Source organism: Rosa rugosa, chromosome 6, assembly GCF_958449725.1.
Source record: "Rosa rugosa chromosome 6, drRosRugo1.1, whole genome shotgun sequence".
Classification (NCBI taxonomy): Eukaryota; Viridiplantae; Streptophyta; class Magnoliopsida; order Rosales; family Rosaceae; genus Rosa; species Rosa rugosa.
In genome coordinates, this window is record NC_084825.1 from 640,942 (window position 1) to 662,650 (window position 21,709).

Sequence of the window (21,709 nt, forward strand, 5' to 3'; positions counted from 1 at the left end):
TGTTTCCTCTTTCTTTTCACACACGGTGGCCGGTGTTCGATTCTGCTTTCCTTCCAAGTGGTGTTGCCGACTTTTATTAGTGGCTTTGATCTGGTTTTTGGGTGAACCCTTGTCGGTTTTTGCTTGGTTTCCAGTTTGGAGCTCTTTATGGTCGGAGACGCTCAGTTGACGGCATCCGAGATCGGCGACGACGTGGTTTCGGCGGCGCTGGGTTGTTCACCTGTGGCTACTGTACGAAGGATTGGGGCGGGGCCTGTTGGGCCAGTCTGCTGGGTTTTGAGCCCACTGTTTCTTTAGGCTGCTTCTGAGACTTAGGGATTGGGGCTGGGGTTTTGTGCCCTAGGCCCATATTATTTCTCATTTTTTCGGGATCCTATGTTAGTAGCTTAGTTTACTTTCAATAATTCCCTAAGTTTTTAGGGACCATAGCTTTGGTACTTTGCTTACAGAATGATCTTAGTTCTACACATTTAGGTGCAAGGTTCTTTGGTGTACCGCAATTGAGCGCATTGGCACCGGGAACTTTGTCCGCTATTATTTTTAGTTTAGAATTATATTATTCTGCTAGGTTTCTGAAAAGGAGCGGAATTGTTTCAAGTGTAATGACATCTATCCTCTCTAGTGGGAACTATGTACTGTGCCATTCTGGCATGTGTTACTATGAATGAAACCATTATATTTAACTCAAAAAAAAAAAAAAAAAAAAAAGATTGATTAAAGGGTGCGGCTATTGCCACCCTACCATTTTCTTTGTTCACCTTACTTGCTCATTACACCCTACATTTTAATTTCAATTATTAAATTTACTTATTTAACCCATTTCTCTTTCCAACAATATCCTTATATGACATATCCAATTCAAAAATAAATGTTTTTAACGAAAATATCTCATTTAATTTATACTCATAAAAAGATTAAAATTTATTAAAATTTCCTAATAAAATCATAATCTGACTTACTCTCATTTTTTAAATTCTTTCTTTCAATTTCAATGTTCTCTATTTCAATCCATGTAAAATGATTAGTAAATTTACAACTATGATCAATGAAGAAGAGATTGATTTTTTTTCTTTGTGTTTTAAATTTTTACTTTTGGTGTCACAAAAAATATTGCAAAGATTTTGATGAAGCTAAAAATAATGGTTTTGTGAATTGAATAACAAATTAACGATGAAGAGACAACAAAAAGATAGTAATAAATTCAAATTTGGGGTGGAGAAGATAAAGATTAATGTTATCCAATGAGAAGCTAAGTAGTATTTGTATTTAATTAATTACTTATATATTTATTTTTGTCACATATTTGAATTTTAGAAAATTAGTGTACTTATCAATCATTTTGCACTTGGGTAATATAGTCTTTTAATAATTCAAATGTTTGTAGGATGAACAAAGAAAATGATAAGGTGGCAATAGCCGCACCTTTGATTAAATCAAGTGATTCTATGAGAGCAAAATTTTACCCAGTTTTTGTGTGTATTCATATTCTGAACATGTGTCATATAGATTTAACTCTTAGAACAAAAAAGGAAATTAACTAAAAAATGGGAGTAAAGTGATATGTTTTAAAAATATTTAATGTCATTGGTTTTGAAATTCTAAATATTATGGTTTCTAACCTCATTTAATTACAATTTATTTAAGGAAAAATTAAATTAGATAGTGTCTAACTTTATTCTTGTATTAAATTGGAAGGCCATGTATAGAATTTTTTTGTGTTTATCTAACTATTTATACATAAATATTTAAATAGAATAATATAAGGAAAATATGACTATTTTTTTTCTTTTAGAATGCATAGATGTCTGTTTTTGTCATTTAACCTACCTACAAAATCTAATTTGAAATATAAAATAATAGGGATGTGTATTAAGTGATTAGGGTGTGTATTTAAAATTTCTCAAAGATAATTAATAATGTCTTGGTTCTATTTATAAATTTTGTTTTGGTTCTATTTATGTTTTAACAATTAAAATATATCAAACTTTTGTTTGGTATAATTTAAGGTAACGTAGATAATTAGTAATGTCTTGGTTCTATTTATAAATTTTGTAACACATCTTTGTAAACAATATTTTTAGTGTATTTATTTGATGGATTAAATACTTGTTACTCCTCAAACTTTTCCCTGAAAAACAGTTTAGTCCCTCGCCTTTCAAATTAAACTCGATAGTCCTTATTCTTTCTAATTCTCACACAACAGGTCCAAAACAGGTCTAAAATGACTATTCTACCCCCAATATCCTTTTTTTATTTTTTTCTCTCTCTTTTTCTAATTTTTCTCTCTTTTTTATTTATTTTTTCTGCTTTTCTCTCTCTCTCTCTCTCTCTCTCTTTTCTCCTTCTTTCTTCGTTCTTCTCTGCTATTTTTTTTTTCACGAGCCCAACTAGTTTAGTTTTTTTCTTCGTTCTTCTCTGCTCTTCCACGAGCCCAACAACTTTCATACCTGCAAGAATGTCCAATTCCAAACAAAAAGGCTGGAAAGCAGCCCAAGTAAAAGGATTTCCGGCGAGCTACTGTTCACCTTCGAATTTCTCCTCTACCGGTCGATTCAAGCTGCAATAAGCATACCCACAAGATCAGTGTTCTTCCAACAACAAGATTCACCAAGGTTTCCAGCCGAAAAATCACCGGAAACCAAAAACCCAACTAAGAAATCGAAAATTTTCGGTTTTTCTCTCCTCCTCTTCGATTGGCTTCAATCCAAGCCTAATCACCTAAAATCCTTACCAGAGATGGAGGAGGAGGAAGAGAGGAAGCTTCGATGGCCGGCGACGAGTCCAACTGAGGTGATTTCGCCGGAATTTGGGTCCGGTCCGAGGAGAAGAGAAAAGAAAGGGGGAGGGGGCTGGAGGTGAATTTCGGTATGGGGTTACTCTTGGATTTGGGAGTGTGAATTTGGAGAGGTGGAGGAATTTTGTGGGGAGGATTGGCTCTAGATTAAATTAAATTGGAATATGGAGTAGAGTAAGAAGGGGAAAAAAAAATAGCAGAGAAGAACGAAGAACGAAGAAAGAAGGAGAAGAGAGAGAGAAAAGCAGAAAAAATAAATAAAAAAAGAGAAAAATTAGAAAAAGAGAGAGAAAAAAATAAAAATAAAAATCTTGGGGGTAGAATAGTCATTTTAGACCTGTTGTGTGAGAATTAGAAAGAATAAGGACTATCCAGTTTAATTTGAAAGGCGAGGGACTAAACTGTAATTCAGGGAAAAGTTTGAGGAGTAACAAGTATTTAATCCTTATTTGATATATTGTTGTTATTGTTTATTAAAATTTTTAACCCATTTCTTGATGTAACTCTTGAGAGCGCTACATATAATTGTACATGTGTAAAAATAGGTTCTGATAAATATATGCCAATTTGATTTAGCGATTGACCTTGACTTTTATTGATAGTCATAGCATATCATGGTCTTATCAGAAAATTGTCGTCTTTTAAAAATAAATGGCCATTTGTTTTCAGATGTAGTAAGAACAATTCTAGGTATAAAAACTTTTTGACCTATATTGTTTCCTGTTAAAATATTTGCTTCTATTAGTCGATCAAATAATTTTGTTATTATTAATCTCGTACTATTGCATAAACCAGACATTTGATTTAAATTTCTTAGTAGCATGATAGGCATTCTAATTTTTAAAATTAATTCATGTGATGGTAATCCATTAAAGTCAAGCTTATTCAAAAATTCTATTGGATATAAAAGATTCGAATTTTCATTATTTCCGAAATTCAATAAGATACTATCAGCACTTAAATAAGTTGTTTTGTTACATGGCAATAGATTAATAGCATAATCATTTATGTCTCGAACTATGGCATTTCACGGTGTAACAATTTTACGGATCTGCTTTTGTAGTACTGTGTTTATTTAAATATTTATTTAACTAAAACTAATTTCCCCATCTATTTTTTTTTTGGATTTGTGTTTTATTTTCCTTGCTGAGAAATGAAAAGAAAATATGAGGAGTTCATTAGAAATAAGAACAGGGGTTTATTTTTGATTGAAGATTGTCGTTTATTTATACCTGAAAATATATAGGAGATGTTGTTATTCTCTGTTTAAATGAATCTAATAGCCTTTAGTAAAGGTCGAACTTGATTACCCAAAGAGATTGGTGCTTTAGAATTTCCAATGGTTTACCATCACCCATAGGGCTCTATATGGTCTTATAGAATAGCCAATGTAGTGAATCCGGTTCTATGCTTCATTTGCCATACTTGAAGGATGAGATTGTAAAGTTGTGGTAGAGCTGCCCTTTTGAGCTGTTTAAAGAATTTTGAACGAAGTCATAGTTTGTTTAGGAATAAGAATGGTTTATTGTGATTGTTGCTGGTAACATTTTTTTTTTTTAGGGAAATGGAATCAGGTTCCAATATATTACGACGTCATAGCGTCAAGCTAGAGGGTTTTAAGAAACCACTCATAGTACAAGTACAAGCACAATACAGACTGCGCAAGCAGCCAAAATCTCCTAACCAAACTGCCCAAAGCAGCCAAATTATTAGTAACCAACAAAACTAAAACCTAAAGGAACTGCAGAAAAGAAAAGCAAAAAAATAAAACTTCCCTAATCCTACCCTATCTGAGGATGGAACCACTGTCTTGAGCATCTTGAAGCCTAAGACCCAAATGGTGTACGTCGCAACAAATAAACACAGTCACACGGTAACATCCAAAAGACAGAAGTAAGGCTAGACAAGAGACTGACTACCTCCCCAAAAGCCCAGTCCAGCCCAAACCAAGTGAAAAGGAAAGAGGAGAGTTGGGCCAAAACAAGTCCCAGGTCACTAGGCTGCAATCACAACCCAGCAAGGCAGAGGCCCAAGCCCACTGCCGAGATCCATCTTCTTCACACCAGCCGGACAAGACTAGCCTTCCCGGAAGGCAACCCAGCCAATCACCGTTCTGCCGGCCTCCAGCGCTCCTCCACCATCACTGGGTCCTCCTAGAGTCTGGCCCGAAAGACTACTTCAAAAAAACAATCACCGAAAGCCCGAAATACCTCCGCCGCCGACTTAGAAAATCAGCACCCTCTTTTGAAGGCTGCGATTGTGGCAGAGTCTTGTGAAGCCGCCGCTGAATCCCAAGATCAAGCTTTGGCACCCAGACGACTCTGAACAGATTCACCACCGTGATCAACTGCGGCTTCAAGAGAGTGTGCTGGTTTTCAAAGGATGTTTTCCCCTTCTTGGAGATAGCAAGCGAAGCTGCAAGACGAGCTGAGACTTCACATACCATGTTTGACTGGTGGGTGTTGAGAATGGCATGATGAGGAGCTACACTCTAATCCAATTCTCTCTGCTTTTAGGTTAAGCTAGAAAAAATATAGATCATTCATTATGGATATTGGAGTTACTTTTCTTTCAAACTAGAGTCATACTTGTGCGAATGCCTGAAATAATAACTAGAAACTTGATGTGTTATGGTCTCAAATTTTAGCAACCAAAGAGAATCAAAGTTAGAAAACTATCTGGAGCAATTTTTGGATTGAAAATGTGTTTGTCACCCACTCTACTTTTCTTTTCTAATTATCTTTTATTTGATTTTTGTATTTTACCATCATGACATTTTAAATGTTTTTTTTCTTTTCTTTTGAATAATTGGATGCTTTTTATGCAAATTAAGTTTATTTTATTTAAAAAGAATATATGACAATTCAAATTTTGGTGAAGCCTTTTTTTTTTTTTTTTTTTGAGAGAGAAAAAGAACTTTCATTCAATCACCAAAACCATACAATTGAGGGGGACATAGACCAAAACCCCAAGAGAAGACAGTTACAGGTACCATGAGCCGATAGGGGCTCAACTATAACCGCAATACGCCAATTTCCAAGGCTACTTAGACTAAATTTACCCGAGTTTCTCAGTAAACTCCTGTAATCAACAGCATAAGAGACTACGTCCTCTTCGACACCGTGTCTCAAAAAAGCCAAGACCACGTGCAAGGATCGCATGTCAGCATATTGACACCAAGAATAAACCGACCATAAACCTAATCGTCCCCGGGTATGACACCATAACTATGGCACCACAAAATAAACCAACCCCAGCTCAAGAGAGTGGGGACTTATTAACCCTAACCAAAAAACCCTAACAAAACCTAAAACCCTAATAAAGAAAAAGAACCAGCCGCAGCCCTCTCCTTCCTTTCCCCAAAGCTCCGACACCATCCTAAGAGCAATCATCAGAAAACCAAGAATTGCCCAGCTGATCTTCTCATCTCCAGGCCACCACCCCCCTCCACTCACCCAGCCATCAACCCTTTGCCATAGGGCCTGACTACCACCAACATACCACTGTCCCCATCCATGGTCAACTAACCATCGACACTGATCACCGCTCCACCAGCCATAGCCGCCACGCATCAAAATCAAAGAAGCCCAGCCTTTGAATCCTTGTCTCCCCGTCCACCATTGTGCTCCAAGAACCGCCGTCGTCACCGTGTGGAAGCCAAAGAGATATCGCACGACACCACGCCCAAAGCAACTACATCCCCGCCCGGCTGCAGCCACCATACTCCGACTAGGCAGAGCCTTCATCGGCGCTGGGGCGCCGCCGGACGAGGAAAAACACTGCACGAAGAAACCCAAGTTTTGACTCCGACTTTTTTGGAGCAAAACCTAAACCCCTAGAGATCTCAATTGGCGTACAACAAGAAGAACCAAAAAAAAAAATCGACCCAGCCCCGGCGACTTAGCGCCGACGAGATCTGATGCAGCATTGACACCAGCGTGAACAAGGACCGAGAGAGAGAGAGAGGACACAGTGGCATGCTTGTAATATTTTAATTGGATTGAGGGAAAAATGGTCATTTTATGTTAAAATGGGTAAGTGGAAACAAAAATCTGTTGTTGGGGTAAGTTGGATAATTTTTGCACATTTTGGTGCTTTGGGTCAAAAAAATATTCAAGTTTTGGTGAAGCCTTTGACACCAGAAGTGCCTCAATTTATAGTAGTAGATATATCAAAACTGAAACTTTGTAGGAACAAGTCTTTATAATTCAATTGATCTAGCGCTCTGCTAGGGTTTCGGAATCCTTCTCCTCTAGGTGGCGGGTTCTCGCTTTCTTGCTGTTGCTTGTCAATGGCGGTGCTGGTAGACTTTGGTCTGCTTGTTCTGTTCTTCACTGCGTTGTGGGACACTGAGGCGTTGTTGAGTTCAGGGGTTGCAGGCGTTGTTGTTTCTGCACCCAAGCTCGACGGTGACATGAATGATGCGGCCTCCGGGAGGGAGTTGGCATCTATATGGCAACTGAGCAGCGATCCGGTCTTGGTTTGGTCAAGATCGGATCGGAAAGGTCGATTCCGATCGAGTCCAGGGGAAGATGTTCTCTGGCGTGCAGGCGATCTTGATCTCCCGGACGGTGACAGAGCGCGGGTTTGCTCGGACGCATGGACTATTGCTTTTGCTGGTGGTGCTGATCGGTATACCGACGGTGAGTACGAAGGTAAGAGTGGCTGTCAATTTGCACCGGGGATTCCGGAGCTGAGGGAGGATCTGCTTCTCTCCTACCCGGGTAGATCGTCGGTGGGGATAATGGTGCGTCTCTGCGCATCGGAGATGCTTACCTTTGATGGTGAGGATGCTTGGTGCAACGACGGGCCCTACCAAGTCTTTGGTGGTCGCGGCTTGCTGGTTGGCGGCGGCGGTGTGCAGGTCCAGTGGGGTGGATCCTGTGGGGTGCTCTTAGCAATTTCGCCCTATTGGGCCAGCTGGGCCTGGGGCTGTTTGGAGGGTTTGTGGTATGGCTGGCAGTGGGTGGGTTGGGTCCTACAACTTCCGGCTTGGACTCTGTCTGTTAGGGATTGGAGTTGGATTACCTCTTGCTAGGGGATTGGATGTTGTGGGTCTCTATGGCCCATAGTGCCGTTTAATTTTTGTTTGGGTCGCAAAAATCAGTGCCTTAGTTGGAACCATTTTATGTAAGCTTCGAGGCTTCTAGGTTTTTGTTAGAATAAAAGTGCGTGAATTTACCAAAAGGTGGGTGTACTAGGGATTTCTGGGATTTTATTCTGCTAGAAAAGGGTTCATGAGATTCTAAGGAACGATTCTTTCTGTCGACCCCATAGGGGTGTTTCGTTTTTGTACTGCTTGCTGAATATTAATGAAAGGGCTGACCTATTATTACCATAAAAAAAAAAAAAAAAAACTGAAACTTTGTAGAGTAAAAAATAAAAGAAAAAAACATAGGTCAGCAAGCCGGGCCATAAAGCTGCGGGCTTATATAGATTGGACCCCCGGCCCAATTGGAGTTGGGTCTTTAGCCTGGCGGGTGATGCGGATGGCAGAAGAATACGACGTCGTAGAAGTAGCTTTGGCTCCGAGAGTATATTCCCAGTCGCTTTATCTGCCCTTGGCGCCTCTCTCATGACATTAACAGAGACAATTTAGAAGAAGAAACCACCTGACCTGACCTGGAGTGGGCCGATCTGAGAAACCATCATCTTTCTTTTCTTATGCCATGCCAGGTTATTCAATTCTCTCTTCTTCTTCTTCCTTTGTTTAATCGCTCTGTTTAACTTGGATATTCTAATTTCCACCTTTCTTGATTCTTGTTTGCCTCAACTTTCGCATTCTTATAATGTTTCTTCAATTAATGGGTTTAACACAAAAGCATCAAGATTTCTTTTTTCTTTTCTTTTTTTCTTGGGGGAGGGGGGTGAGAATAGAAATACAATTGTGAATTTATTGTTGTACTAGCTAGTACTGAAATCTAAAATCAAAGACACTGTTTTTGATTGCTTGGCAGGGATTTGATAGAGTGGATTGGTAGGGCAAGTCCTGCAATGGAGAATAGTAATAATATGATGACGGAACCAGTGATGATTTTGGATTTAAACCAACAACCTGTAGAGCAACCTCATGATTCGGTCACTGGCTTACACTCCATACTGAATGAGCTAGAAACCGCCCAAGGACGCATTGAAGAGCGTATCAGACAGCTCGAAGCAGTCACCGCTAGGCAGCGTCAGAGGTGGAGGCAAGCTCTTGTTTCCCCTCAGGTTGTGAATATCACTCCGCCTGCTGATACGCCAAATGAACAACACATTCACAGTCGGGATGTTGATGCTCTTGCCAATGCTGCGAGAGAAAGAGAGACAACAATAGAGACTGGGAAAACCAACACAACTGAGAGTACCCATTTGATAGCCAAGGCACTCGCGATGGATACAAATCCTAAGAGGGTGGAGCCTCGTATTGGGAGCTTCTTCGACTGTAATATATGCTTGGACATGGCAACAGATCCTATATTGACATGCTGCGGTCATTTGTTTTGTTGGCCATGCTTCTATCAGTTGTCTTATGCTGATTCAAATGCAAAGGAATGCCCTGTGTGCAAAGGAGAAGTGACTGATGCAACTATAATTCCAGTTTACGGGCACGGTGATGGTAACAGTTCTCAAAAGTCAAAGGAATTTGTTTCCGAGGCCCCTCCTAGGCCCCGTGCAGCCAGGATTGAGGGTGTGAGGCAGCAGCTCATTAGGCGAGGGCCATCTTCCGTAATTGAACACAGGATTCAGCTACTAGTTGGTGCATTGGGGGAGAGAAGACAGACACAGGATTTTTTTGGTTCTCATATCAATGCAATGGCTGAAAGAACTAGTTTCTTTACCAGCCGGTATCCATCACCTGCCACCGAAACATCAAGCACCCAGCACCATGATTCACTTCAAGTTTCAAGATTATTGATGCAAAGAGCTGCTTCAGTTTCTTCCCTTTCATCAGCACTGAATACTGCAGAAAGATTAGTTGAGGATCTCGAGGCATATAGTAATGATCCCCGCATGAGAAGAAACCACCAGCAATCTCCAAGTAATGATAATGGAGTTACATCTTCAAATATTGCTACAATTATACAACCAGAAAACCTGACGTCTGATACAGCTGCCGAAATCAATTCAGATGTGCTTCCAGCTGCTTCCTTTTTAAGGAGTTTTCCTGCTAGTGCGGGCTTGGAAGACCAGACCGTGAATTCAGAAATAGATTCAACATTTCGATCTTCATCTTCGAGGAGAAGAAGTAGTTTTCAGAGAGGCTCTGGTGTGAATAATAATCAGCATTCATCTGAACCCAGAAGGAGAAGGTTGAGATGAAGCAAAGATCTTTCTCAGCAGAATTTGATCAAAATGATACAAGGTTCCTTCTGTTTGCATATGGCTGTGTGTGCCAAGTTGCCAACCATGTACGAAGTTCTCACTGCTGTTAAAAGCAATTTCATATACATTTTGTAAAAAGGATACTCCAATGTGATCAAGTATGGCATATCTGGGCTATTAATAAGGGCAGAGTAATGTCTTCCTTCTTTCCATTTCAAGAATTGAAGCTGTGTAATGGCACTAGGGCCTTTCTTTATGCCAGAGAACAGGTCATATAGGTAAAGCTTTATCTTCTAGTTTTGATGTCTTTGTATGTGTCTTTTAAATCTCGGTATATAGAGTGGCAAGCTTTTTGAAATTGTGAGCTATTTATTCTTTAACCAGATACTTGTTTTTTTGTTTATCATCACAAGTCCAAAGTTAAAAGCTAGGCGAATTGGTATGCTTACCGACTTCACTCTATTTTCTTGAGGTTACTTGCTTCTTGTCCATGTTTTTAGGGATGATTTTGAACAAGTTAGATCATTTTGTGCTGCATATACAAATTGTCTTCCAACCCTCTAGATCATTTGGAAGAAGAAACAAGGATACTTCGGACATGCTGATGGTAGTATCTAAGAAGTCTAGGATTGCCAATATTTTACAAATGGCTCTCTGTTTATGGGATTTATTCAGAGAATCATCGGTTGTTTTAAGATGGTAAACGTGATGAGGTAACAAATTTGATAATATCAGCTGGTATCCGGGCAGACTAGTTTAGTCCATTAGTTTGATATTCGACTCTGTATTTTATGTTGTCTGACTAATGAGTCCTGTTTGTAACTTGTGTGTATTCTTGGTCAGTATGAATCAAACATTCCACTTCGTGGGTTTTGCTGAGTGAGTTGCATGCGCATACTGACGTCCTTCCTTTGGGACTGGAATATGCCTTAAATCAAACTCGTCATCTGGAAATTATACTCCAAGGCAGTTATCACAATGTTGTACCTGATCAGTTCACAAGCTTTTCCCAAAATCTTTACATAACAACATTTTTAATGTCTAAGGGCACAACTGTTAACGTTACACCAGAGTGAAATAAATGAGCAACAAACAAAACAAGAAGACAAATTTATACAGCGAAAGACAATCCTACTTAGTGTTTAAGTGCATCAAAGAAGCTACATGTTAATGATGTCTTACAAAAGCTTGCACACACTAATTTCCAGCAGCTAGATCATTTCGGAACTGTTCTACCAGTGGAGGAAGGAGAAGAGCAAGCCTAGACTTGTACCTTGCAATGCGCCGCAAACGTTCCTCTCTTAATCTGCAAGTAAAATACCAAATAGATGTTCAACATTTTACATTGTGTATTACCTGTGGAAATAGATCCCAACCTTTTTTTTTTCAAAGCATTGCACAGTATGACTTTTCTTTACACCAACAAGTGATAACAGGGTATCATATGCTCACATGGGACACAATATATCCTTATTCGGTAATGTTCCATACATCCAAAGTTACAAAAAGGATTCATTAGTCGGAAAAACATAAAATACTATCACTGAAGAACAAAAGGTTTTGAACCCCATTGTAAATTATACCCTTTACAGGCGTCATACCTTTCTAAAATTGTTGATTAAGGCCTTTCTTGACTTGTGGATTAAGGCAGCATGCATTTTCAATTTACTCTCACATCCGAAAACTTTCCATCACCAAAGAAAGACGCAAGTGGGCAAAAAAACCAAAAAAAAACAAAACCTATACAAACTAACAGTCCATTTTTCTTCACTTCACGTAGCCACCTAGGATGAGCTAATTCAATCAGTCTAGCAGTAACTGAAAGTCAATTCTTCTCAAGATTCAATATAAACAGAAACAACTCTCCCCCCTTCACCTTTTTTCCCAAAAGGAGTCTTTACAATCAACAGCAGGACCCTCCCATTCATTGTTCTATGGCCCAAGTGCAGGTGTTAGAATTTAATCTTGCATAGGAGTGGATATTCATTTATGCTTTCTAACCAGAAACATCATCAAAGTACCAACTTCAATTAAGCTATGAACTTTTAAGTATGTATATTACTTCTTTAAGCCTAAAAAAAAAATATATCAAATAATCAGCCATAAGTCTGCTTGTGTAGGAACCAGATGGTATGAGAAACTTACCGTGCTCGAACCTTTCTAGCACGTTTGACATGTCTTTTTAACAGATCTTCTGGTGATACATGTTCAAGGGATTCCTCATCCTAAAAGCAACAACAAGGAAACTCATATCACAACAGATCTAATTGATTTTTCATCAGTGCTACAGATTGAATCATTTGGTAGAGAAAAAAACAGATTCCTAAGTAATAGAACCCCCAACTTTTAATTTCATTGCCCTTTAGATATAAAACTCAGTGGGTTAAATATATTCTAGATATCCATTGTAAAAACTCTTCTATGGGTAAAAGGTAAACTCAGTGGGTTTAATTTCATGAGTCATGTAGCTTTAGCACACCATACTCTGTTTGAAATCACTAATGTCCAAAGAAATATAATTCCCAAAAACAAGAAAAAAAGGTTGATCTAAACGATTAAATCTGTAGCACTGATTTTTCATTTCAAGGTCGAACAAGTTCTTGGCAAAGTTTTCCGGAACCTTGTAACTTGTAACAGTTCTGGAAGACAAATGTCCCAAGAAACAGTGAGTCTGTAAATAAAAATTTTGAATACAAAATTCATCCAGAGATCATCATCATCAGACATAAGTACCCTAAACTCTTCTAATACACTTAATATCTTCTAAAGCTTCAGGGACATAAGTACTGTAACAGAACATATGTGGATGTTGCTAGTTTGCAATCCATTGCAAACAGTTCTATTATTATTTTTTTACTGAAAACTCATTTAGTTTGCTATTGGTCTAGTAACACTAGCTCAAGTATTTTGATTAATGGACACCTAAGGAAACAACCTTATAAATGAGAAACCTAAGATCTCCTAATTGATAGGCCTAAACAGCTAAACTATATAAACAGTCTGGAATCGTGCAAAGCTTTTAAGTTCCATACCTTGATCTCATACCCCTTTTTTTTTTTATCCTTTTCGTATCAATTCAAAAACAACTACTTAATAAAAGAAAGTTATTAGAAACCCAACCTTGTCTTCAATGTCTTCTTTTTTATCGCCTTCTTCCTTCTTTGGCGGAGTCACACTTGCCATAGGTATGGGTGAAGGCTTTGGAAGAGACCTTGTAGCATCACCATATCGTGTCTGCCAACAGATTCAAAATCCTCAGAGAATTAAGAGGAAAGGACTTGAAAAAGATAGAGAAAGAGGTGAATGGAAAATGAAAACGAAAGGAAAGTTGATGCCAGTCACCACATTTCTAAGTCCAGAATGCAAAGTGAAAGCCCAAAGAAGATTAATAATCCATATAGTACAACAAAAACTAGAAGAAAGGAAAGTAAGACTTTTGAAACATGTCATTAGAGATTTCAGTAAACTTTTCAGTTGATATCACACAACCCTCTGCAATTTGAAACATCTGTTATGAAGGCGTAGTTATCCATTTTACATTTGTGGTAAAAATATATTAACTTCTGGAAGCTTGAATAACAAACAATTGTTTCATATGACCTCCAGAGGCGAAAGCGTAAAGCGGGCAAGCCTTGAAGCGTTGAGGCAGAAGTCTTTCGAGCATAAGTTGGAAGAAAGAGATATAGAATAGATATCCAAATAGTGTGGTTCTGTTTAGACCTCCCAAATTAATATTTAGACCTCCTACAATATTTTTATCCTCAAACTTCCAAATTGTCTTCTTAGTATTTTTGAACTTGTATTTGTAATTTTGAAACATTAGCAAGGTCTATTTTAAGTTGCACTAGTGATTTAAGTTTTACCAAGTGCTACTTAGGTTAAACTGAACACAAATTTTGGGCTCTGGGAGATCATAGAGTGTCAGATTTTCTAGCAGAAAGGCAATATATAGAATAGAACATGCATACAGAAAATAATTATCAATTAACATTACACCAACCTGACTTTCTTCGGGAGAACCGTTCCTCAGCCATGACCGACAAAGCGCATATAGAGAAGCTCCATCTGTTATCCTGACCTACAAACATGATTCAAAGTAATTACCAAAAAAGTAAGAACCAAAGGCAAGTCCCAGCTCCCATTCTTGTTATTATCTGCAAAATATCCAAATATATTTCTACGGAGGACAAACTGATTCATCTCAGCTAGATATAAACCAGGTATGATTACATGTATTTTTTAATTTATCTCTTATGTGTTTGTTGTGTATATCAATATGCACCATAGTTACTATATGTATTGGGAAAGATAAGCATATGTTTGATGGGTATTGCATTGGAGTACAGTGTCCGTAGGAGACCAATTAACAAACCAGGTGAGGGTGGTAGTTTCTAATATAATCAAAAGCTATGTACTGAAAGTTCACGCCAAGCTGGCACTGATTTTGATGTGCGAACTATTACATATTTGCATCTGGAATATTAATGAGAATCATAAACACCACACGATTCTGTCTAAAATACTTTCTTTTCTATACATAAAGTGTGTGGAGATGCACAAGCACATATATTATGATTCTCCAAATGGCTCACTGAACCATAAAATTGCAAACAAATGGCGGCATATTGTTGAGCTCACTAGTCAACCTCGAGTCTACACTGCCATTCTAGGAATTCTCCAGAAATTCTTTAAGTAAGGAGGACTAAAAAAAAATAAAAAATTCTTCTGACATTAATAAATGAAAGTAAGGTATTTCCACAATAAAAAAAATGAAGAAAATTAGAGAAGTTCTCCAGGTATTCTATATCTGAGCTTTGCCTTTCCCGCTAGTCATTTAAGGATATTCAGAAGAACAAGAGATATCTAAGGACAGGTTTCTTCCCGTTGACATATGTAAAAAGGATAACAAAGTAAAATACTCATGCTGATTGTATTCTAGCAACAACATGGGACAAAATTTCAAGATGGTCGAGACCTTCACGCAAGGGAACTAGATGCATTTTCTACCCTTTACAAAGGAAAGAAAAAGAAAAAGCACACTCCTAACAAATAAAGTTTAGTCATATAATACAAACAGTTTGTTTTACGTGAGTGTATGTGACTCACACTCACCAAGCAAACTCAACGATGGACAACCACAATACGTATGGAGAAAGCAAAAATGTATGTATGTTCTTTTTACAGAAATCTGAGGAAAATAAACCACAGTAGAGAGAGCTTCTCTCATCTGCAATGATTTCCACAGACGACTCATAAGAAGAAAGCTTTGAACGAACAACTTAAAAACATGTCAGAAGATAAAGTCATTTCTTGCACTAATTATGTTCCCCTTTCAGCCATCCGCTGCTCTTACTAGAATGAAATGTAAACTGACAGTAAGTGTTGAAAAATAGATGAAGATAATAAAAGGGAACAGATATAATGTGCAAATGACCACCCCAGCTTGGACATCAACATTGGAATAGCCTATTCAAATTTAGTTGCGAGTGTGAAAACCAGATCATGACTTAAAAGAAATGTAAAATCAGAGAGCAAGAGTGTGGGTTTCCTTACTTTCCGATCTTGAATGACAGAAAGAGTGTCATCTCTGCTTTTATCCCTTGAGAAGAAGAAGACAAGTTAGGTCAGTAAAAATAAAAAGCCTTAATGGGTGGGAGCAAATGGTATTAACAGCAGATTACCTGATGCCATTGGAGTCGGGAACTGAAGACGGAGGAGCAACCTGATACAGAGAGAGAGAGATGAGTTTAGTGAATAAATCGGGCAAGAAGAAGATGATAATGTAGAATATATATAAAGCAGAAGAAGAGAGTATTACGAGGCCAGGAAAGCGAAGGTCGGGCTTAATTGGAGGCGGAAGAGGAGATTGGTACGAGGGAAGAGGAGGAGGAGGAGGAGGAGGAGCATGAAGATGAGGAGAATAAGGATGGGAATGAAAATTGAGGGGAGATGGGTAGGGAGCGCGGGCAGATGGGTAGACAAGTGCACCAGGTGAAGATTGGGCCCGAATAGGGACCGTGTACATATGAGCAGGAGGAGGTGCGGGAGCTATGGGTCTCAGCGGCCGTGTGGCGGCGGCGCCGGTGGCGGTGGCGGTGGCGTGGTTGGGATCTATAGCCATGCTGGTCGCTCGCTTGCTCACTGGCGCGGGGGAATTTTGGGGAATGAAATTTGCTGTCCCTTTCCCTTTACCCCCCTTTTCTGCCCTGCCCAGTGCCCCACCATAATCAAATATAAATAAATGGTTTGTGGGTTGGGCCAAAAAAAAAAAAACAAATGAGTCGTGGGTTGGGCCCAACAAGCGGAGTTGACTCGGAGCTGGTTTCCATCAAATATTTATCTCAGAGAGATGACCCTCTCTCTCTCTATCTCTCTCTCACTGTGTGGGAATCATCATGATCTTTGTAGGTGGACTTCCTTTCCCTTCCGAATCATCTCCATCGCCTCAGCCTCAGGTACACTCTCTCTAGCTCAATTCCTTGTTTGTTTCAAATCAATATTTGGCTTTGAAATTGTTATGGAATTTACACTAGCTAGTGCCAGTAAACAGCTTTTGCTCTTGCCTCATATTTGGTCATGTATGCCAACAACAGTACGTTGCGGTATGATCAATTTGAGTTTGCATATATACTAGTCAGTAGTCACATTATTACATCACAAACTGAATCATGGATTCTCATCTCACACATGAACTCCCCTGCTCTACGCCTCTACCTCATAAATACCCACAAAGTTGTTCTCATCAGCAGGGATGGGACACCCTCCAAGCTTTGTTGGATCACCCGTTTTTGGAATCTGCCTCCAGTACATTCAAGGCCATCCCGGAGAGGAAGTTCTCGGTGCCCCAAGAATCAGAACCAGAGAGCAGATGGGTTTATCTCTTCCAAAGGGAATATGCAACTGTTGATCCTGCATACGTCGATGTATGTTTATAGCCTTATCTTAAATATTGCAGCAGTTCTTAATAGTAACCTTATCTTTCTTTCAATTGTTATTATCCATATGACTCATTGCATTTAACTTACTACTTTGTGGTAATTGAACTTGTTTACTACAGAATTTAGATACAAGAGTATTGTTATTTTTCACTTCACTGACATAACAAATTTCTTCTCAATCTTCTGCATGGAAAGTTTGTTGGCACTGATGAAGCAACAACCTGTATGGGTCTTGCCATCCGTAACCCGGAAACTGGAATGTAAGTATCGGAGATATAATGTGCTTAAATCTTACCCATTTCAAACACTTCTTTCTGATTTTCTCATTTTGTCTGCAGGACGTCGGTTGCCCATTTAGACTCTCCAAAAGTTGTGGATATGGGTCTCTCCCAGATGGTGTCACTACTAGTTCAACACAATAAGGACGTGGACTTGGATGTATTTCTCTATTTCTTAAATAGCCTTTGCTTCAATGATTATATTTTCTGGTTGGTCTTATACCATGTAGCATGGATTAAGACATTTTGCACGTCTAAAAACTGCAGGTGCATCTAGTTGGTGGTTTTGAAGATGTTTCACCTAATGTTTGGCCCAGGATCCTCTACTTTGTCATTGATTTTCCAGCGATGTAGTTTTCGACTCTGAGACAGAATAGTTGAAGCTGAAATGTATTGAACTTTGTGTGCAGCATGGTAACTGTAATACTAGATCAGGAAATCAGGCAAAGTTGGATGGTTATTCCTTTCCTTTAGCTGCCAAAATTGTTGAAACATTATGCAAGAGCCGGGAGAGATTTCACATTCGAACTCTATGCATTCTTCGGCATAACACCAGAAGGGATCCCGAGGGAAATGCATACCCAATTTTTAACGGGTTCATGGTAAGCTTCGGTTCCATGAGTTGTTAATGAATTTCTTGTAGAGTTCATGTTCAGTTGAGATTATTTGAATTTAAAGGAATCATTTAGGTTTATGAAGCAAAGAGGGCCTTTTCTATCATTGCTAGAGTGTATATACCAGCAAAGTGTTTATTACAATTCTTGAGAAAATTGGACACAATCTAGCATACGCCTGCATTTATCAACAAATCTATTTGTGTCTGCATGTATATATGTGCATAGATTTTTCGTATAGTTCATATTCAGTTGGGGTTGTGCAGCATTGGTTATTTTTGACTTCAATGTGCAGGCAACTGCTTACGGTGATCCTTGATGTTCTCAATATCCCAATATATATGTATACATATATATACACGCGTGTGCGTGTGCTTGTGCGTGTGCGTGTGTCAAGTTATATTTAAATTCCCTATGTATCTTTATCAACTATTTGCTCCTTTCCAGGTAAGCACTTCCACGGGATCTATTATTCCTGCCAGCTTTGACAAAACCTCAAGATGTCCTGATGAAATTGTCAGGAGAATTAGGGTTTCTGCATCTTATGAGGACTCCAGATGGAAAGGAAGGTTATTGGAAACATATGAAACTCAAACTGATCTTTTCAAAATAGCTCCATGCTGCTGGTAAGGAGTTCTTGCTTCATCACTTATGTCTTCAGCTTCAATTTCTCTAAAATGTACCTCTGTTCTGAAAAGCTCTTGGAGCTGTATTGCATTGTGCTTTAATGTGCCATCATCCTTGACATGTAAATATCTTTTTTAGTTTCTCTCAAGTCAGTAGTCCTTCAATCATATTACACTCATACTTTTATTATCTTTTTTTATTAATGTAGGAGCCTATATCAGTTGCATATTGCGTTGTCCCTACAAAATTATTCAGATTCGGAAATCCTCCTTATGTGTTCTACTTCACCCTCTGCTGAGGCACCGGATTTTGTGAAAAATCTTAGAAGGTATGTACACCCAAGATTGGTGCTGCTTTACTGTTTTATAGTTCTCAGTCTTCTCTTATCCAAGTAAAAATATACACGTCACGCAGAACAAGCACATACATAGTTTTGCACCACCAGCAAAAAAAAAAAAAAGGAGATGTTTGTTTCTACAAAATAATAATAGATAAATGAACTAAGGAGTTGACTACGAACTCTCCAACAAGTAGCTTGCTATAGATGCATTTCAGTTCAATAAAATATTCCAAGTAAATTTTGATCATTATGTTTTCTGCTTGTGGCGATATGGTAGCTGGTTACAGATATTGCTGTAGTCTGTAGATATAAGTAGTTGGTAGCGTGAAAGCTTATTGAGAGTAGTTATCAATCCATATTGTCATGTGCTCTTGGGAGTGAAGTCATACACTGAATGGAGAAATACAATTCAACTCAAGTCTTTTCTTCTTTTTCTTCAGGGTGTGGGACTACTTGATTGAGTATCCAGATTGGAGAGAAACCTTTCCTATGGAGCAGCCACGCGTATTTCAGAGGACTGCTGAGGGAGGCTGGAAAGCCAAAAGGTGCTGATACATTGAAGCTTGTTGCTCAACTTGACAACCATTTCAGTTTCAGCTGCTTAATTAAGTTCCATTCCTCATCTGGGTCTATACGGACAGAAATACAAATTCTTTTACTCGTAACTGGCAAATAAGACCCTTATCAAAAAAAAAAAAAAAAACTGGCAAATAAGCCCATTTATCAATTGTGCAAATAAAATTATAAAACGAGTTTTTATCACCAATGGTGTCTAAATTCTTTTACACCGGACCGAATGGTACTTAATTTTTAAAAGTGATCAAAATGATATGTAAACTTTTAAAAATAAATCAACTTGATACCTCGGCTTATTTTTCATCACTTTTTCTATTAAAATTGATCACGTGCGGTGCATGTGAGGTGTTTTATTGGGCTATTATAGTATTTTTCACACAAAACTGTTTTTTAATTCTTTTTTATTCTACTTTGTTGATTCTCTTCTTCTTTTATTGTCTACCTCTCTCTCCCTTTTTCTTTGTTTCTTCAGAATGTAGGAAACATCCCAACCTTATTTATTTTGAAGATGGTAGAATTGAAATTGAATGGACTATTTTAGTTCTATAGAAGAATAAGATTGGGTTATAGATGGTTGATGGCCTATCTGACCACAAATCACTTCAATTTCTGAGTTTGATTTTGCATATTCAGATTCAGTTTCAGATTCCAATTCTGTGGTGCCATAGGTGACGCGGCGGAGGAAAAGGTCGGCGGTGGGACCATTGTATTTTCACGCAGTTCTATTGCTTAATGACCATTGATCAAACTGCTTTGACATAAACAAGAAAAAAAAACTTGGGTTATAGATACAATATCCAAAAGGAAGAGGATTGAGCTAAAGTCGGGCAATCACAAGCAAAGAAGAATTAAGCTTGGGTAGTTAGGTTGTAGATGACTAGATGCAATTTGTAGATTGCAAGAGAACGAGGAAGGAGAACAGAAAAAGAGAGAGAGAATGAATGAGAGGATAATATGGTCATTTTGAACTATAAATTGAATGAAATGTCGTATATACTACTAATTTTAACGGAGAGTGACGGAAATTGAATTGAGGTAAAAATTGATCAATTTTTATAAATTTAGGTACCTCTTTGATCACTTTTGAAAATTTGATATTATTTTGTCTAGAACAAAAAAGTTTTAACTCTAATAGTAATACACCGATAAAACACCCTTATAAAACTGGTTTAGTAAAGGAAAAAACTTCGCTAACTAGCCCTGGTCAGCGTGGGCTGCCCATGATTCCCTAAACACCAATCAAAGTTTTACACGTAGAACACTTTTTGTCTCTTCCTTTACCAAATTCTCATCTACTGCAGCTCTACTATTACTTACTCTTATTAACAAAAGCGTAGTGGACCCATTTAGATTTTGTTTATTTTCTCATATTGCAATTATAAACTTCATCCTCTATATTCAAAGGTAAACAGTAAAATTTACTATTCATAATATCGATCGTTGACCGACTTGAGTTGAAAGCTATTTGTAAAATTACTAGCAAAGAATTGAAGATAGAGAAAGAAAAATTGAGAAAATTGAAAGACTTTAGATAGAGTCTTAATTAAAAGAGAAACTCCCGATTACTGGGATATCTTCTTTAGAGTACAAACCAGTATCTATAAGATTGAGCAGGATATTGAAAATCTCTTATATATCCTTAAAGAGGAACAAAAACCTCTTGATTACATGAGCATTGGTTAGATCTGCAAATCACTGGTATCAGAGCTTGCAAAGAGCTCAGTAGGGGAATCCTCAATGGGGACAATGTCTGATTTAATAATAGAGAAACTGAATTCTCTATTAAAAACATTTGATGAAAAATATCATAACCTGCAGAAAGAATTATCTAGATGTCAAACTCATCTAGAAAAATTACCTAATATACTCTACCAATTAGAAAAATTGGAAAACAAACTGGATTATATCAAAGAACTTCCAAAAACGAAAGAAGAAAAGCTAAGAAGTGTTAGTAGAAAAATCAATGAACAGCAAAAAACGCTGGATTCTATGAAAAATATACTGAAGGACAAGAAAGTGCCTACAGTAAAAACAAAGAAAGCTAATGGGTTTAAACCATTAGAAGGACCGGAAAAGAATCCTGTTCCAAACATGATTTTTCTAGATCCATCAACTAGTTCTACTAGTATTCGGTATGAAAATCCGAAAGAAACTCGAGATGTCAAAATAATGAGCATCTTCGGGAAAAAGAAAGGAGTACAACTCCTAAATGCTGAAGAATTCGAATTCAACGAAAT

General features: G+C 38.0%; 3 protein-coding genes across 3 annotated transcripts; 2 read left to right on the forward strand and 1 right to left on the reverse strand.

Moving 5' to 3' along the window:
- Window positions 1-8,330: 8,330 nt before the first annotated feature.
- On the forward strand, window positions 8,331-10,406 carry LOC133714857 (uncharacterized). Its single transcript, XM_062141117.1, has 2 exons — window positions 8,331-8,470; window positions 8,752-10,406. The coding sequence occupies exon 2, from the start codon at window positions 8,789-8,791 to the stop codon at window positions 10,094-10,096; it is 1,308 nt and encodes a 435-aa protein (XP_061997101.1). The 5' UTR covers window positions 8,331-8,470; window positions 8,752-8,788; the 3' UTR covers window positions 10,097-10,406.
- Window positions 10,407-11,093: 687 nt separating this feature from the next.
- LOC133714858 (uncharacterized) lies at window positions 11,094-16,300 on the reverse strand. Its single transcript, XM_062141118.1, has 7 exons — window positions 15,918-16,300; window positions 15,781-15,821; window positions 15,653-15,698; window positions 14,100-14,177; window positions 13,220-13,333; window positions 12,245-12,324; window positions 11,094-11,405 (listed from the first exon to the last, which is right to left on the reverse strand). Exons 1-7 carry the CDS (start codon window positions 16,218-16,220, stop codon window positions 11,297-11,299), a joined length of 771 nt encoding a protein of 256 aa, XP_061997102.1. The 5' UTR covers window positions 16,221-16,300; the 3' UTR covers window positions 11,094-11,296.
- A 396-nt stretch (window positions 16,301-16,696) lies between these two features.
- On the forward strand, window positions 16,697-19,775 carry LOC133718702 (protein N-terminal asparagine amidohydrolase). The gene is made up of 8 exons (XM_062145572.1): window positions 16,697-17,022; window positions 17,233-17,297; window positions 17,376-17,475; window positions 17,583-17,621; window positions 17,726-17,917; window positions 18,377-18,555; window positions 18,765-18,884; window positions 19,337-19,775. Exons 1-8 carry the CDS (start codon window positions 16,768-16,770, stop codon window positions 19,446-19,448), a joined length of 1,062 nt encoding a protein of 353 aa, XP_062001556.1. The 5' UTR covers window positions 16,697-16,767; the 3' UTR covers window positions 19,449-19,775.
- Window positions 19,776-21,709: the final 1,934 nt, after the last annotated feature.